We start from the raw sequence: 17,041 nt of genomic DNA on the forward strand, positions 1-17,041 counted from the left end.
ACGAACCTCCCCTAGCCGCCAGCCAAAAATTATTTTTTTTTTAAATTTGCAAGATTTCACCGTCAGGTGCTCCTAATTTAGTGTAATAATCTGCAAAATTCCATCGTGCGGGAGCGTGAAAGTGAGACCCCGCTCCCGCACAGCCTCACCCCTCCGCTATCGGCTCAGCCTTGCATCTCCAGCCTGGTGCTTGCGCGTCCACAGAGCAGGGGCGTGTACAGGGGGGGTACAGGGAGTTCGCCGGACCCCACCTTGCTGCGGCAGAAACGCATCTGGAGGGACGTGTAAAAGTTTTAAGATGAATTTTGCGCGGGACAGGAAGAAAGCACCAGACCCCGACCCTTCGCAGTGCTCGGCAACTTCGGGTTTCGTAGACCGCCCACCTGGTACAATCCTGTACACGCCCCTGCCTGCATGTGCCGTAACAATTGAAAAACGAACCCCCCCCATATACAAAGCTGGCTACGCGGCTGTATATATATAATATTATATATATATATATATATATATATATATATATATATATTAGGGTTCTGTGCGATATGTGATTGTCTGCCTTTTACAGAATAATCTCGTGTGGTGTATATATAATCAAATTTGGGCACCAGTATTGGCAGCAGGCATATGAATAAATGGTAGCGAAGACAGTCCATAGTGTAGCACGGTGTTGATGAGCCCTTAGTTAGGGGTGTCTCACTATTCCAAGACCGGTGACGGGAGATTACGGTCGCATATCTCTTGCTGCTAATATATTGACCCCCCTTGTTGATAGTAAGTAGAAGATTGCAATATAACAATAGGCATGAAAATGTAAAAAGCACAAGAAGAAGACGGCGAAATAAGGAAAAAATTAATAGATAATAAGTAAGAAGAAGAAGACGCCGACAGAAGACTAAGAAGAAGAAAAGAAGAAGAAGAAAGAAGCAAGACAAAAGAAGAAGAAGAGAAGAAGAAGGAAGAAGAAGAAGAACGAAGAAAAAGAAGTAAGAACCGAAGAAGACGGAGAAGAAGAAGAAGAGAAAAGAAGAAAGAAGAAGAAGAAGAAGAAGAAGAAGAAGAAGGAGGAGAAGAAGAAGAAAAGAAGAAGAAGAAGAAGAAGAGAAGAAGAAGAAGAAGAAGACGACGAAGAATACGAAGACGAAGAAGAAAAAGAACAAGAAGAAGAACAAGAAGACGCCGACAAAGACCAAGAAGAAAACAAAGCTATCGAGTCAGTTAAAAAAATATCGCACGAATAAGTTGGGTAAACGACTGCGTTTATCGTTTGTCGGCTTCAACCGTTGCTGTATTAGAATGATGGCGCACGTCACCCTACTGATTCACGCGACCCACTATACAATGTGATTCATCTGAATCTGCAGGAACGACCCCACCGCCTCCGTCCGTGGTTTACTACCTGCTGAATCACAGCTAAGATCATCACCCCACGGTGTCGACAACGCATCCGCTCTCCCTATATCCCATCGTAGTTTGTTCGTTAAGGTTTTTTGCAGGTTAAGGCAGCGGTCAAAACTGTGCATTGCCGACGGAGTCTCGATGGACGTCGGGTAATCAAGCGCTAAATATATCAGTATGAGAGCCCAAATACCGCTTTAAAACACTTCTTTTTATATGTATATCGCTCTTGACGTTAATTTTGTATTGATACACTAAAACAAGACTGTGAAACTACACTTTTTATTCTTCTTCCTTCTTCGTCTTCTTCTTATTATTATTCCACATTTTCTGCCTATTGTTATTGCAATCTTCTACTACTATCACTAATGCTCAAGGGGTCGTTGTCGTATCAGGTACTACAGATATGTACCCGAGGTACATATATGTATACACAAAGTGTACCAGACTTGTGCTACAGAAGTGTACCCTAACCCTAACACTAACCCTAACCCTAAATATACCTCATATAAAAATAAAAACATAACACTAAACAACCTAAAATTACCTCGGGTACATATCTGTAGTACCTGATATGACAACGACCCCGTCTGCATCAAGCATCAACCACCGTATACGGTAGACGGTATTTGCTACTATTTATTTACATGCTGCTGCCATCTGGTGCGCAAATTGATTATATTCAACGATTAGTAATAGAAGGCAAAATCCGTATGGCAGGATCTGAGGACCCTACTACATATATCAGGAGTAAGATAATATAGGATTATATATTATATCCTATATCCTATATCCTATATTATTTTACTCCTGCATATATTAGTACGAGGGACTAAATACCGCTTTAAAACATATCTTTTAGATTCATATCGCTTCTTTGTATTTATTTTTTAATTGATACACTAGAATAAGACTGCGAAGCTACAAAGGTACTCATATTTCAGGTAATATTCGATATTATAACTTAATACAGTAAAACGTTAATGTACAGAGTTTTTACACATAACTCGCCCTAAAGATGGCACCACCTAACTGCACATGAACGCTGATGACTGCAGCTGGCGAGCCAATCTGATTTTCCGACTAGACTGCATTGTTTACATATCCACACGTACGAACGCCAGGGACGCGCGTGTAGAGCAGCAGACGACGATAGGCATTATACACGCGCGTACTCGTTTGCGATTAGCTATTTGAAGCTAGTGAAAGGGTAAGGTTCGTGCGGAAATTGCTCGATAACGCTTCGATTCAGTAATAAATTTATCTGATATTAGACGTAAGGTTGGATCGTCGATCGAGACGGTGTGTTGTGTGAAGTTAGGAGGCGGATACTGCTGAGTTATAGTGACTATTAGTATTACTATTAGTGTTGTTCAGCGATCGAGAACATGACGACGGACGTCGAGGTTCCAACCGGCGAAATGTTGAACGGCAGCAATGGGGCGATCATGCAGGTAAGTTGCTTAATTCTCACTTTCATGCAGACTCCGGTGCGTAGATCATGCTCGAGATTGCTGTCTTGCGTTCAGTGCCATCGGTGGCTCTCCAACAGTTGCCGCCGCCCCCTCGATTCCATCCCCCATCAGAGCCATTTCTTCTCTGTCCGCTTTTCATTTATTTGGTTCATCAGCAAAATTCGCATTCAACTATGTTCTATGTTGTGATATGTATTCGTTTTACAAAAATTGTTAAAATTTGTATATATATATATATATATATTAAGGATATAATTACTATATGATAGTATATATATATATTATTATATTTAAGTTAAGTTAAGAATAGCAGTGTATCACCAGTGTTTTTGGATGGTTAGCAATTAATAATGATCGAGAGATGCTGCAATACTGATAATATTAGTTTAAAAAAAATGCAATAGAACATCTGTATATATGCATGTATTATGTGCGACTGTTATAATTCTGTTCCAAACATCTATACTACTGCGATTGTATAATTGACAGAAATTGTTATAGTTTTGCGGTATCGCGACAAACTCAGGGAGGTACAGTAGAACTAACAGTATATGCTACAGTACACGGCCTTCTCACTTCGTGTATTCGATATGTATGTATAAACGGAAACTTTTAGATCGGTGCGTGTTTCCCTTTTTATTTTTGATAGTTTTAATTTCCCCCGGTAATTTCACTTTTCCGGGAGATTTTGTTCCGGAGCTTCCATGCTGATTCTAAGAAACGTTTAACCTGCTCTACCCAATCCCAATAACTATGTTCATTTAGCCCCAAGATGGTGAGCATCACATGCCTTTCCTCCAGCTGTGCAGGGGTGACCCCCACTTCTTGGAGCCTGTCCCACATGATCTTTCTTAGGTGTTTGTATGCCGGGCAAACTAACAGGAAATGCTTTAGGTCAGGTTAGGTCTTATTGTTCTCTCTAATTGCACACAGTGCAATTTTCTTCCCCTAACCATCTCCTGGTTCTTTTATTTACGGGGAGGCATCCCGCTCTACATTTGTACAGCAGCTTACTGCCGATTTTATTATTATTGTAAAAGGTTTCTTGTTTAGGAAATGTTTTTCCTTTATATAGCTCTAGTGTGCTTTTATTCACCATCCCCTTTCTCCATCTGATTGTGCTGCCTTTTATAATGATTTTCGCCACCGTATTGTAACGTTCCATGATTCGCTGTCTTCCCGGTCTCTATTTATCAATAACTGTTCTTCGTCATACTTTCCCCCCAGGAATTTTACTCGCTTATTCCTATACACGTATGTACTGCACTGCTGTGTCACGTGTGATCGACGTTTAGTAAACTGTAAAGATTGTGCATGCATGTGCTCTCAAATCTGGCTGGTGCGCATGGTTGCATGATGTAGTGATGTTTCACGAACCTACGCGCAGTATGTATAGTACCGTAAGTACATAATAAACAAATTATGTATCTATTAGGAGTAAATACAAGCAAATTGAAATTGTTTTTATTTACTCTTCATCATGTATTTCGGATACACTGGGTCATGCAAAGTTCAAGCACGTGCGCACCGGATGTGATGCAAGCGCGCGCAGACCAAGCGCAAGTCTTGATGACGTCATCGGAAAAGGCCAGGTGCTGAATCATTCGCCGATATTTTTTCATTGCAGCATACTAGCGTGTTAGCGATTTGTAATTTAAACTGGTTAGTTGCTTCTAGTAAAGCGCGACAAAGTTGCGACCGTGTTGTCAAACGGCAGCAGTATCCTCCCCTAGTTCAGGAAGTTGTGTCAGAGTTACTTGCATTTGTCTGAGACGGCGATTCGTGGAATTGGGAGCCATATATACCAATCACTAGACGTGGTTTTGAGTGAGTGTCTTTGTTTGTCATTACACACTGCTCATCACGTAAAGACGGCGTTAGAACTTAGAGGAGAGTATTGATTGTGTCAGTTGAAAGCAGTGAATGCAGCTAAAGGCGTGTCTACCATCAGCACTAGGCTTTCATAGGTACGTGTTTATTTTGGCTAGTTGCTATGAGTATGAGTATGACGAATGTTAAACAGTTATGAGTTAGCGTCCTGCCTTTGCTTCTTTGTGTTTGGCCATTGTCGTCCACGTGGTGGCCGTACAACGAAATTTTATTGTTGCTAGTATTTGTGAATAATCCTACGCAGTTTATAGTGTGGTTCAAAGCAAAAGATTTATAATAAGCTGTAATTTAGTACGATTTGTTAAATTATAGAAATAGCTGAAACACTAGCTTTTGGTTCGGTGAAGTGAAACTTAACCGCTGTACCCAAGCTAGGTCACACACACCATGGCTAGCTATAGCCCTGGACGTTTATTCCTTACGGACTGTCCAGTATAGAAGTAGAAGTAGAAGTTAACGCGTTGTGTGATTATGTGTTACTCCTTCATGAATATACGTGAGAATTCAGAAGTAAACACAACCACTAGAAGAGAGGTAGAACTTCTATACCTCTACTGGTACGACTACCACTGTACCAGATCTAATCACACTGCCCTGCATGGTGTGGTTTATTACAAAGTCTAGCCAGGAAGATTTGCTGTAGTAATTTGTTAACAAATCCTTACCTGTTTTATGTATATCTAATATGAATAATCTTTGTCATTGGCAATGTCCTAGCAGCTACGTCGTCAGCAGAGGGTTTTCAGAGAACATTCTAGAACTTATGGTGCAATGCCTTACTGAGTGTATGTATGCACACATGGAACACGCAGCACATGACTCACCGGCTGGAATCACATGCACTGCAGTCAGAAAGCTGTAAGCTTATATGCCTCATATCAGGTTTTTGACTTTCATGCGAGCCTAGCATCACGAGTGCGTGTTTGTGGAAACTTGGATCGTCGCCACCCGTAGTCCACGGGCAAGTAGCGTATATAGTACGTGACTGAGAGAACTGCCAGTTTACTGAATATATATGCTGTCGAATCAATAGCTCGTGTCTACGTGTACACGTATCTACAGTGCCTGGATACTGAGGACTTCATCATTTTCTAAGCCTTAAGCCGAGCTCAGTAACTGCTTATTTTTGACTGTGTGTAACACTAGAGCTCTATCCAAGACACGATTGTGCTGTGGTTGCGCGCACGCACACACTGTGCTGGAACGCTCATCAATACGTACCTAGTTCTGGTGACGAGGAAAGATTAAAGCGTCGATGGCTGATTGCTGATCTTCGTCTATAGCCAAAAACGCCTGGCGAGCAAAACCCGCAGGTGTCGCACCACCACCGCCAGCGAGAGGCGAGTCTTCGCCGGCCGTCCAGTCTGCAGCAACATTCGCTCGCGCGCCGACCGCCAAGATGCTGCTGCCAATGAAGCGCTACTTCACGGACGGCCTCGTCCAGATCGCAATCGTCCTCAGCCTCCTGCGCATTGACCTCGACATCTACGGCGACATGGACGACATCTTCGTGCCCGCGTACGGCGAAGCACGCGTCGGCGGGATGTCGCTGTACGCAAGCGCGCGGCACCGCGGCGGCGGCGCGATCGACGGCTACGCGGCGCACCCAAAGAGCGTGGATCGCGACGCGTCGCCGATGCTGCGCGAGCTGCAGCGTCTCGGCGCGTACGAGCGTTTCCGCGCGCCGCTCCCGATGCAGAACGACTTCGTCGCGCTGCTGCTCAACGTTCCCGAGAATCTCACCGAGGCGGGGGGCGGCGGCGCGGGCGGGACGCCGCAGGAGGAGAGCGTCCCCGCGCAGCCGACCGCCGCGCAGGACGACGACGGCGGTAACCACGACGACGGATCGCGGGAGGCGACCGCGCTCGGCGCCGTGTCTCCGAATAGCGATCTCACGAAAGAGGTAGAGCAGTAGTCGTTCATGTTGTTGAAGTTTCTGTTTTTTTTAAAACGTGCCGTAATCTAACATCAGTTGAGTTTTAGTGTAGGTGGATGAGTTTGTTGATCCATTTTGCATGTGGGCATGGGGTGATAGACTAGGTGTGTATGTGCGCGTTCGCTGAATGTTTACTTGGAAACAGTATGCTGTGATTTTTGCGAGGGCAAATAAATGCGGCAAAGCCAAAGTGCTAGATGAGTTAACTTGGTTGGTGTATCTGCGAGGTAAAGAATCCGCAACTGCAAAAAAAAAACGTGACGGAATGCAGGCCCATTACCTCGATGCGCTCTAGCATCCTTGTTGCCATGGTAACACGGCAAAGAAGTTCATGAGTGTGAATGGGAGGCAGATATGTTGTTGGTCATCTGGTTGGAATGAATCGGCCTCATGCGCTTACAGTGTGTTTGTAATTTGCTGGGAGGAAGTTCATGCTGCCCTCAGATGTTGCTGTGGGACACCCCTTGGAGAGATCAGTGCTTTTGATTTTCCTCCTCTGCATATGCTATCCAATCGACGGCGCCGAAAGTTATGTTTGTGTTTGTTTACGTAGAATGCGCCTTTAAAAATATAACGTGCACTTCGGTTTCACTCTCTTTGTGCAGTACGTCTACGACATTTCACCTTACACATGCCGCGACCCCTCGCTCCTATAAATACCTTTCTTTGTGAGAACTGTTTTAAAAGAAGAGAGGTTTTTAAGGCATAATCACGCAGTCTGGCTAACCACTGTGCTACCAACACGCTAAGATGGAGCGTTCTTTTTTGCTAAGGCTGCTGCAAGTTTGGCTTCTTCTGCACTCCTTTGCTGGTCGTATGGTAAGAGGGCATCCATAAGTTTGACGCATCCCTCTTCCATTAGTTTCCTCTTCTGCTAGCCACATGTAGTCGTGGCTTAGTTGGGATTACTTGGTTACCACATGAAGATCTAATATATAATATTACTGAAGACTGTTGAGGTTAGTACTGCGTGCTGGTTTATTTTGAGTCCTGCTTCAATCTTTCGTTTCGTTCTAATTCTCTGATATGATTGTTCAGTCCAATCCCATGAAATCGCTTTAATCTGCTAAAAAATTTTGCGTAATAATGAGTCGTGTGTTTAGGTCATTCGAAAACTTGTCAATATGGATAGGCCGTATTCGTAAAAGAAAGCGATAAAGTTGGCAACTGCGTGATTAATAGGATATTTTTTTACATTTGATGTTAAATAAGCATTTTTTTACCCTTGGTTTTGCAGCGGCTACACCATAAGTTTATTTTTGTTTTGCTAACTAGTACGCTATGCTAGACGATCGGCAGCCCGGATATCGCGCGAAGCGCGAAAAATGCCGCGTAACGACACACTAACACAACTACGCTGCACTGATTGAATAGCAATCAACGGGTCCACTATAGAGGCAAAAGCTGTGCAATCGCTGAATTGCGCAGTTCTGGCCATTGCACGACGGGTTTGACCACCCAGGTAGCTTGACATTTCCTAGAAATGCTCGTAATTCGAAGTTCGCTATTCGGCGCGCTTTAGTTTGCTGTAAAAAACGGAGTTTAACTTTTTTGTTGACATGACTGTACATCAGTGTACATCAGTGTAGTACATATGGCGTGCGATAGATGGTGCAACGAGGCTATATGCATAGCATTTCATTATGACTTCCTGCAGACGGTGTGGCTAGGCCGGCTATAACCTAGACTGCTCCCCGGTCGACAGTTCCACACGCTACACTAACTAACTTCAGTGTAGCGAAGGATACTTGCCGCAGTGAAGGTGGCGAATGGGTACCAGTCTAGCTATAACCCACAAACTCCATTGTTTCCAAGTTCGCGATTATTTTTCTTGTTAACGCGTCAGCGCTCGCTATGCGTATTGGGAATGCTTGCGTCACAGGTCAACAGAGATGGTCGTGTCCCCATAAACACTGTTTACTCGACTACACAACAAATTGTGTTTACACAGGACTTCTAACCCTAGCAAAGACCCTTTCTTGGAGCTAGTATAATAGTACTATACTATATAATATAGTATTAGTAGTAGTACTAGTAGCTCTAGTACTATAGTAGTAACTAGTAGTAGTAGTACTAGTACTAGTAGTCTAGTAGTACTAGTACTAGTAACAGTAGTAGTACTAGTAACAAGTAGTAGTAACTAGTACTAGTACTAGTGCTAGTACTAATAGTAGTAGTAGTAGTAGTAGTAGTACTACTACTACTACTACTAGTATAAATTATTGTAACATGTACTTGTAGTAATAAAAGTATTCGTAGGTGTGTATACAATTGTATCACCTGAGTGATAGCTCAAAGAAACGGTATTGCTACAATGCTAGGGTTAGAATACCCCTATACTAGACAACCCCTGCTTATATAGCAAGCAATTTACTTTAGCTAGTTCCTGATACTGACAATGACAATGGCAGTAGGAGATTGTAGTGGTAGGGGTGCATTAGTCCAAGCCGACGCAGACCCCAGTAATGGGGGTGATGATAAACCCGCACCCTCAGATTAGCAAAGCGGAGTTATAACGTCTGCATTTGTGGACTAGGGGTGCATGTGATATAAGGCAAGGTCACATAGATGATAGAGATGCCAGATAATGTATTAATTGTTTATATATACAAAAAGAAGCTCTCAGCAAATGATTAGATACTATATATAATGCTAATGAAGTAAGCTGTATTCAAATGCTGCATTTTCGCCTTACTGCTGTCATCGAAAATCGAAATACTAACTCGTTTGTACATTCAGGATACCACTGCCCCAATGCTAGCACTATTTTTAAAGTGGGCAGAGCTCCGAGGAAATGCAGCGAATGGCGACTGTTAAACAGCGTATGATTTGAAAGAGATAACTGGGCGCAGAATCCGCGTACTATTTCGTATCACTATTTTATCAAATTTTCCATTAAATAATGGTCCAATTTTTATTATGTTTGGAACTTTTTATGTTTGGAACTTATAGTGAAAACGCCTAAGACCACACGGAAATGGAAACGGAAATCAAAAGCTTTGCTGTCACCCCCCCATCTGTACGACCTCCTATCTAAGTCGCGAGTTCCTCCCACGTCCCAAATCCCTCTGTGTCCCCCGCTAAAATTCCGGACTGTTTGCTGGCAGCTATGGATCCGTGAGCCGGCCTATGCAAATATGAAGCGAATTCTTGCCTCACAGCATTTTTGATCTATGCCATCTGGCATTTCAGGAGCTAATGATGATGTTGCCAGAAACATTTAATATGGTCTGTCACATTTGTTTTTTTCTCTTATAAGACTTCAGTGTAGTGGTAAACTGGAGCGCAAGTGGCTAATAGTGTGAGGCACATTTATGCTGTTTTTTCTTACGACAACAGCACTGGAAAAAACTTCCCAAAAGAAGATTCATAACCAGAGGAAAAATGTTGCGATTGGTGATCATTTATCTGAGTGTGCTTAGTCGTAGCGAACGACAATGCAGCTTCTGGGCAAGTCTGTAACTTCTTGGAATGGCGGAGATAATATTCTGGTTTGATTCCTGTGTCGCATTAGTATCACTCACCAGACCTACATGTATATATATGTCTTGCCGCTAAGTACGCAGGCGACTGCCGAAATATTTTGTGTTTGCCGTAACTCATCGACTCGGTCATAATCGTGCGGGATGGTACATCTTTTTTAATATAATTTTCTACTGCTCACAAAGATTTTGCGTGCGACTATAGGGATGACGGGAAAATGTGAATTTCCTTTTGATTTTCCTACCAATGTACCCCGTAAAGGCTGTATTGTGCTATAGTAAGTGAGAAAGTCTTTTGAGAGCAACTCTAGGTCATCTCGCTGGGACACAACCGAGTGCTTACTTATGCAATTGTGCTAATATCTGGCCTGAAAAAGTTTAAAGTAGGTACATGCAATAGACAATGCATGGTCAGGTCATGTAATGAAAGAATGAAGCAGGCCATGTTGATCCAACACTCAGTATTTTCATTTCCGATTTCGTGACGACGCGATTATTATTGTAACTCCCGCACTCAAATGCTGTCGGTTGCATCCTTGTGGTAGGACTCGACCAAACTGAAGTACATCTATTAAAAGTAATTAGCCAGTTCCTCCTACAGATACCTAGAGGATTCCAACCTGCAGCATTATGACTGTATGTATGCATGACTGCTTTTAGGCCTCGAGTTTTGAGAAGTTGGGGGGGGGGTGGAGATTGTGCAATAGAAGCTGTCTCCCGTAGCGAATGCGTGTGCGTTTTGCGTTCAAAGTGCATTGAATGAGTCGAGTCTATTTTGTAACCATCCGATCTGGATTAGGGTTAGATTAGGGGTTAGCGTTAAAAGGATCCGGGTGTGATTAGGATCCTGAAACTAAGCTGAGGTTATTGGTGGCGCCACTCGACTCATGGCGATGCGTGCATGCAGAAGAATTAGCCAGTTCCTCCTACAGATACCTAGGGGCAATTCCAAATTGCAGAAGCAAACACCTAACAAAAAGAAACTTACAACATGCCTATGATTTGCCCTAGGATTCCGACCTGCATCATTATGATTGTAAGTATGCATGACTGCTTTTAGGCCTCGAGTTTCGAGAAGTTGAGGGTGGGGGGGAGTGTGCTATAGAAGCTGTCTCCCGTAGTGAATGCGTGTGCGTTTTGCATTCAAAGTGCATTGAATGAGGCCATCGGTGGCGTCATTCGACTCACGGCAATGCGTGCATGCGGAGGAATTAGCCAGTTCCTCCTACAGATACCTAGCATTCCAACCTGCAGCATATTATGATTGTATGTATGCATAACTGCTTTTACGCCTCGAGCTTCGAGAAGTTGGGGGGGGGGATTGTGCAATAGAAGCTGTCCCCCGTAGCGAAATTGTTTGAGCAATTTATGTCCAAAGAAAATTTGGCAGACGTGCAACCGCATGAATCTTAAAAAGAAGCACACGTATGCGTTATTGTTAATATCTTTAATTTTGAACCTTTGACTGCGGACTCCATCATTTTACTGCGGACTCCCTCTTTTTGAGGGTAGGTTGGACTCCATGTTCAAAAGTTAATTTCTACCCCTGAATCTTCAAAATAAGCACGTTATTGTTAATATCTTTAATTTTGAACCTCAGACTGCGGACTTCATTATTTTACTGCGGACTCCCGTGTTCAAAAGTTCATTTCTACCCCTGGGTAATTGGCTCGCTGTGCCGTGCACTGATGCTGATATCGGTGGGATCTGGGGAAGGGGGGAGTGGTTGACAACAAGGGATCTTCTTACTAGCAGTTCTGTGTCCCGTCTTTCAAGTAGTTGTATTCTCTATCCTCACGCGGGGCGCATCGAGCCGGCTTAGTCTGGCATCATTAAACACGCGGCCCGGGTGCGGCACACGTTTTTTCTATTAGTAATTACGGACACTAGGGGGCACCTTGGGTGCGTTTTGTTTGCGGCTAAGCCGCTCGCTGGCGGCACAGCATTCTTTTGCCGTAGGGTGTGGTGCGTCGGTGGTGGCATGGGTAGGTAGCTCGACCGACCTGACGGTGGATGGATGCGGCGGAATCGGCGTGTAGCTGTTGGCGTTATTGGGGGAGGTACTTTATAAACGCGGTGATTAGGTCATTGAAAGTGGTGCACGCTTTAACGAGAATTAAACTCGCGCGCACAGTTGCTGCGCGGTGCAGAGACTTTCGTGTGGATTCCGTTTCGATCGAGGTGACAGTCAGGTGAGCGGTTAAGAAACGGGGAACGGGAAAGGGGGTCCATTCCCAGTTTTCCAGGTAACAAATTATACCGTTTCCAAGTTTCCTTTTAAATATAGTCGCAGTTTTGGTTCGCCGGCAATTACTGGTTATTTAATTTGCTTTCCGTGTCGCGGTTGCCGTCTGCTCTCGAATCACGAAAGGTTCATCTGGTATTTTCCAGTTCTCAGATAATTAAAATATTCCATTCCCACTTTTCGAAAATAGCTGCCCCCATATATAATATGATGAATGGTAAAGGCTAAATTGGGCAGGATTTCCTGTATTAGCATTTGCATAGATCTATTCATCTTGATTTGAAAATAAATTGCTTTTTTAGCCATACCATATTTTTGGCGGAGAGCTTCATTTGGTATTCCTATGCTCAATGCATAGCATCTAGGCCTTTCTTGATCTATTACATGTTGCTATCTGATGCCTTATTCGTCTTTATCTCGGTAAATTTCTCTAAAAACTCGTCTGTAAATTATATTTTGGCACGCGTTGAGAGTCGCCCTACCCCTGGGTTGCGGAAACCGAATCAATCGAGTGACATTTATCGACAGGCAGGTAACAGATGGTTGTAAGGCGACAAATGCCTGTCTAGGTGTGAGCATTTTAATTATTGCTGCAATGCATCGACCTGCATTCGGGGGTTGCTAATTAGGCAGCATTTTTTTTACCCTCTCGTTTGGTCTTCGCTCACGAAGTGCACCAGCAACTCGAGCCCGTGCACCTCGTTATTTGTATAGGTGTATGGATCCATATTATTCTATAGATCGGTTCACACTGTACTGATGGCATTTTGTTGGGTGTTTACCACGCATGCTTAGTAAGAGCTAGTACGTTCTCCTTCTTACTTCGCCACGGGAAATGTCCCGAAAGTTACGTAGGAGGGCACGTCGTCGTCTGTGCCACCGAGTGTGTTATGGTTGCACAAAGTGCGGCGCGTGTGCTTTGTGGCTGTGGGTTGGTGCGTGCGTGTACACGTGTTGTCGTGCATGCGCGTGCGCGCGAGCGCATTTGTAGATTGGCGCGCGTGCTCGCATGAGTGCACCCGCACCCACGCATGCGCGCAATTGCCGCGGTTTGAGACCGTCACGTGTGCAGGTGAGCAAATCGTGTCGCTGCCTCGTCTAGTCAGATTATCTGAGCACAGTCGGGTAATACTAGCGAGCGTAGCAGGAGCCTTCCTGGCGAGTGAATATCCAGGTATTTGGAAATTTTGTGCCAATTTTGCACATCCATTGTGCTGCTGAAGCGATTGCGCATCTGTGCCCGCCAAATCTTCCCCGTCGATGGGTAAAACCTGTTTTTGGTCCACCCCTAATGTCAATCGTGCGATATGATTAGTTCGGATAGCGTTAGCGAATAGGTGGGCTGCGATTCTGTAAGAATACGTCCCAGCCTCACTGGTTGGCACGGTGCCACGAACGGTGGTAGCACATGAGCTTGCTCGCAAGTCGTCAGTGAAGGAGACGTTGGGGTACGACAGGACGTTACGTACCTGGAAACCTTTATATCAATTTATAAGGTCAGACTGCCTCCTAATGAAGCATCACCAAGTAAGCAGGGCATCCATTGGATAAAAAGCGTCGATTTGTTTTGCTCGCGTTGAGCATTTAAACCTAATTTTACCTAAGAGTTTGAGTAGAGAAGAATTTGACCCGAGATCTTGAGTTTTTGACCTAATTTTAGCAGTGCATTGCTAATGTGATTTGAATGATTGGATGTACTTCTCGAAATGTCATTAGACAGTGAATAGGTTGGTGTGCGAGGTATTGTATATCTGTTGCTCTTGGACGATTTCATGGACATTCTTGTGTGGTCATTTCTCAGGGAAGCCTATTCGTTAACAGATGTACTATGGCCACAGGTTTGTAGATGGTTTTGTATATATATAAGATTGGAAATCTAAGTCGTTGCTGGAAGCCATGTTGTGTTATTGTTGAGAAAAGCTGATTGTCAAGCTGATTGACAGCTTGAACAGTCTTGGAAATAAGTCATAAAACCTAGCCATTCTTAATTTCGAAAATTTTGTGTTCTATTGTGCAACCTATATAGTGAATTTGATAAAACTTAGCTGCTCCTGCTCAACAGTTAAAAGTCCCAGACTTGGGGACGGGCTGCTATTTCCAACACTGTCAATGTAATTTAGATTGGTTTTTGTGCTTGTTTTTTTGTTCACACTAACATTTCTTCCTTTGCCTCGACTCTATTTTATATCCTCGTGAAATGAGCATCCAATGAATACCTTTGTTATTTTTTCTCCTTTCTTTACCTAATACCTAATGTTGGAGGGTGATTGTTTGGAACGTGTTGTAAATTGACATGTACCCGTGTTGTATATTACACACGTGACATCTATTCATGATGTACTCTTACAGCCGACTTTGCTCGGCTAGTACATGTTGAATAATCAATGGATTTTGCCTTCTCGTGTAAGTGACTGAACCTTTGCTGACCCTGAGTGAATCTGCTTGCAGGATATGGACCTCATAGAGATCCTGTGGCGACAAGACATTGATCTGGGAGCACCTAGGGATGTGTTTGACCCCACACTGCGCATGGAGCAGAGGAAGAAGGAAGCAGACAGCAACAACAACAACAATAACAATGAGACGGCCATTCCCTCAGACCCCTGGAGCGGGCTTCAGTATTACAGAGATGGGGAGACAGGTGTGTGTGTGTGTGTGTAGTGATGGGTGTGTCGTGGCGTGTCGTCGTGTGACGTGCGTTAGCGTGCGTGCGTGGCGTGCGTGCGTGCGTGCGTGGTGCTGCGTGTGTAGTCTGATGTAGGCGCGATGCGTCGATGTCGCGGCAGCGTGGTGATGTAGTATTAGACTTTTTAAGTTTTATTTGTTATTGTGTACGTTGGTGCGTGCGTGCGTGCATGACTTTGATCTACGTTATTGGTGCATGTGTGCGTGCGTGCCTCCGTTAATGCCGCGTGTACGTGTTCCTTAGGCGAGTACGTGATGCTGCCACCGCAGCAGCAGCAGCAGGCCCCGTCCGCCGCTCAGCCTGCGGACAGCCGCCACACCGATGTGGACGAGCCGCCGACCGCCGATGCCGACTCCGTGACCTTGCAGACGCCAGAGGTCGCCGACGCCGTGGTCCCCCTCCCGCCCGCTGCCGCGCTGCTGTCCGATCGCCAGCCGTACAGCGACCTGGGCGCCTCGGCCCCGCAGCAACAGCAGCCGCTGGAGTATAGCGGGCCAATGCAGGACGTGATGGAGATAGGAGCGCTGCAGACGCAGGAGCATCGCACGCGCGGGGATTCGGAGAGCACGCGCGCGTCAGAGGTGTCGCACAGCGACTACGAGTCGACGGTGTCGCCCGCGGACGAACAGGTTAGTCGTAAACGCGCGCTGTCGCCTGTCGGCCGTGGGTAGGCAGGCATGTTGGCTACAAGTACATTAGCTAAACACACTAGCACATTGGCTAGATAAACTAGCACGTGGGCTATACAGGCGAGCACATTAAATGTATATACAACCGTGAACGTTGACTTACAGACAAGCACGACGGCTAAACAGCACATTAGCCATATAGACCAGCACGTTGGCTATATGAACTAGCACATTGACTATACAGACGAACACATTGGGTAAACAAATCATATTAGTTATGCAGATGAGTGTGTTAGTTATACAGGCAAGAACATTAGCTACACAACTGTGCTCATTGGCTCCCAGATGAGCACATTGGCTATATAGACCAACACACTTGCTGTGTAAACCAGACCAGCACATTAGCCATATATTGACCAGCACATTGGCTATACAGACCAACACATTGGCTATACACACCAGCACGTTGGCTATATAAATGAGCGTGTTTGCTATACGTACGAGCATGTTAGCTATAAAAACGAGCACATTGGCTATACAGACCAACACATTGGCTATACACACCAGCATGTTGGCTATGTAACTGTGCGTGTTAGCTATGAAAATGAGTACCTTAGCTATACAGACCAGCACATTGGCTATATAAATGAGCGTGTTCGCTATACGTACGAGCATGTTAGCTATGAAAACGAGCACCTTAGCTATACAGACCATGCATCGCTAAGGCGCAGCGCTGACTGAGTCACTGTGCGCATGTTACAGAGCTGACCCTAATGACAAACGCCAGCCGGGAGGAGCAGCAGCGAGGCGGCGAGACAAACTACGACCCCGCCGGCTTCATGTTCAGCAACGACAGCATGAATGACACGCAGGGAGGATACTTCCAGAAGCTGCTGAACGATGTGGAGGCGGCGCATTACGGGCTCAACGCCAGCGATCTGCCACTGAGCGAAGGTACGTGCTCGCGGGGGGAGTGGGTTGTTCAGTCTGATGGTTTCTGATGTTCCCCTGAGCGAAGGTACGTGCTCGCGGGGGGGAGTGGGTTGTGGAGCAGGGTGGTTTCTGATGTTCCCCTGAGCGAAGGTACGTGCGCGCGGGGGGGAGTGGGTTGTGGAGCAGGGTGGTTTCTGATGTTCCCCTGAGCGAAGGTACGTGCGCGCGGGGGGAGTGGGTTGTTCAGTCTGATGGTTTCTGATGTTCCCCTGAGTGAAGGTACGTGCGCGCGGGGGGAGTGGGTTGTTCAGTCTGATGGTTTCTGATGTTCCCCTGAGCGAAGGTACGTGCTCGCGGGGGGGGGGGAGGG

General features: G+C 45.2%; 1 protein-coding gene across 6 annotated transcripts in view; it reads left to right on the plus strand.

The window, feature by feature from the left end:
• Window positions 1-4,395: 4,395 nt before the first annotated feature.
• Window positions 4,396-17,041, plus strand: part of LOC106818386 (nuclear factor erythroid 2-related factor 1-like) — a 23,597-nt gene continuing 10,951 nt past the window's right edge. For 2 of the 6 annotated variants that reach the window (XM_014823103.1, XM_014823127.1), the window contains exons 1-4: window positions 4,400-4,837; window positions 5,481-6,663; window positions 14,872-15,064; window positions 15,353-15,738. In XM_014823103.1, coding sequence (XP_014678589.1) covers window positions 6,160-6,663; window positions 14,872-15,064; window positions 15,353-15,738 — 1,083 coding nt within the window. In that variant the 5' untranslated portion in view covers window positions 4,400-4,837; window positions 5,481-6,159. Of the gene's footprint in view, window positions 4,838-5,477; window positions 6,664-14,871; window positions 15,065-15,352; window positions 15,739-17,041 lie in introns of all 6 variants that reach the window. The other 4 variants (XM_014823120.1, XM_014823131.1, XR_001395208.1 and 1 more) reach the window with 4 other exon arrangements.

Source organism: Priapulus caudatus, unplaced genomic scaffold (assembly GCF_000485595.1).
Source record: "Priapulus caudatus unplaced genomic scaffold, Priapulus_caudatus-5.0.1 Scaffold36, whole genome shotgun sequence".
Classification (NCBI taxonomy): domain Eukaryota; kingdom Metazoa; phylum Priapulida; class Priapulimorpha; order Priapulimorphida; family Priapulidae; genus Priapulus; species Priapulus caudatus.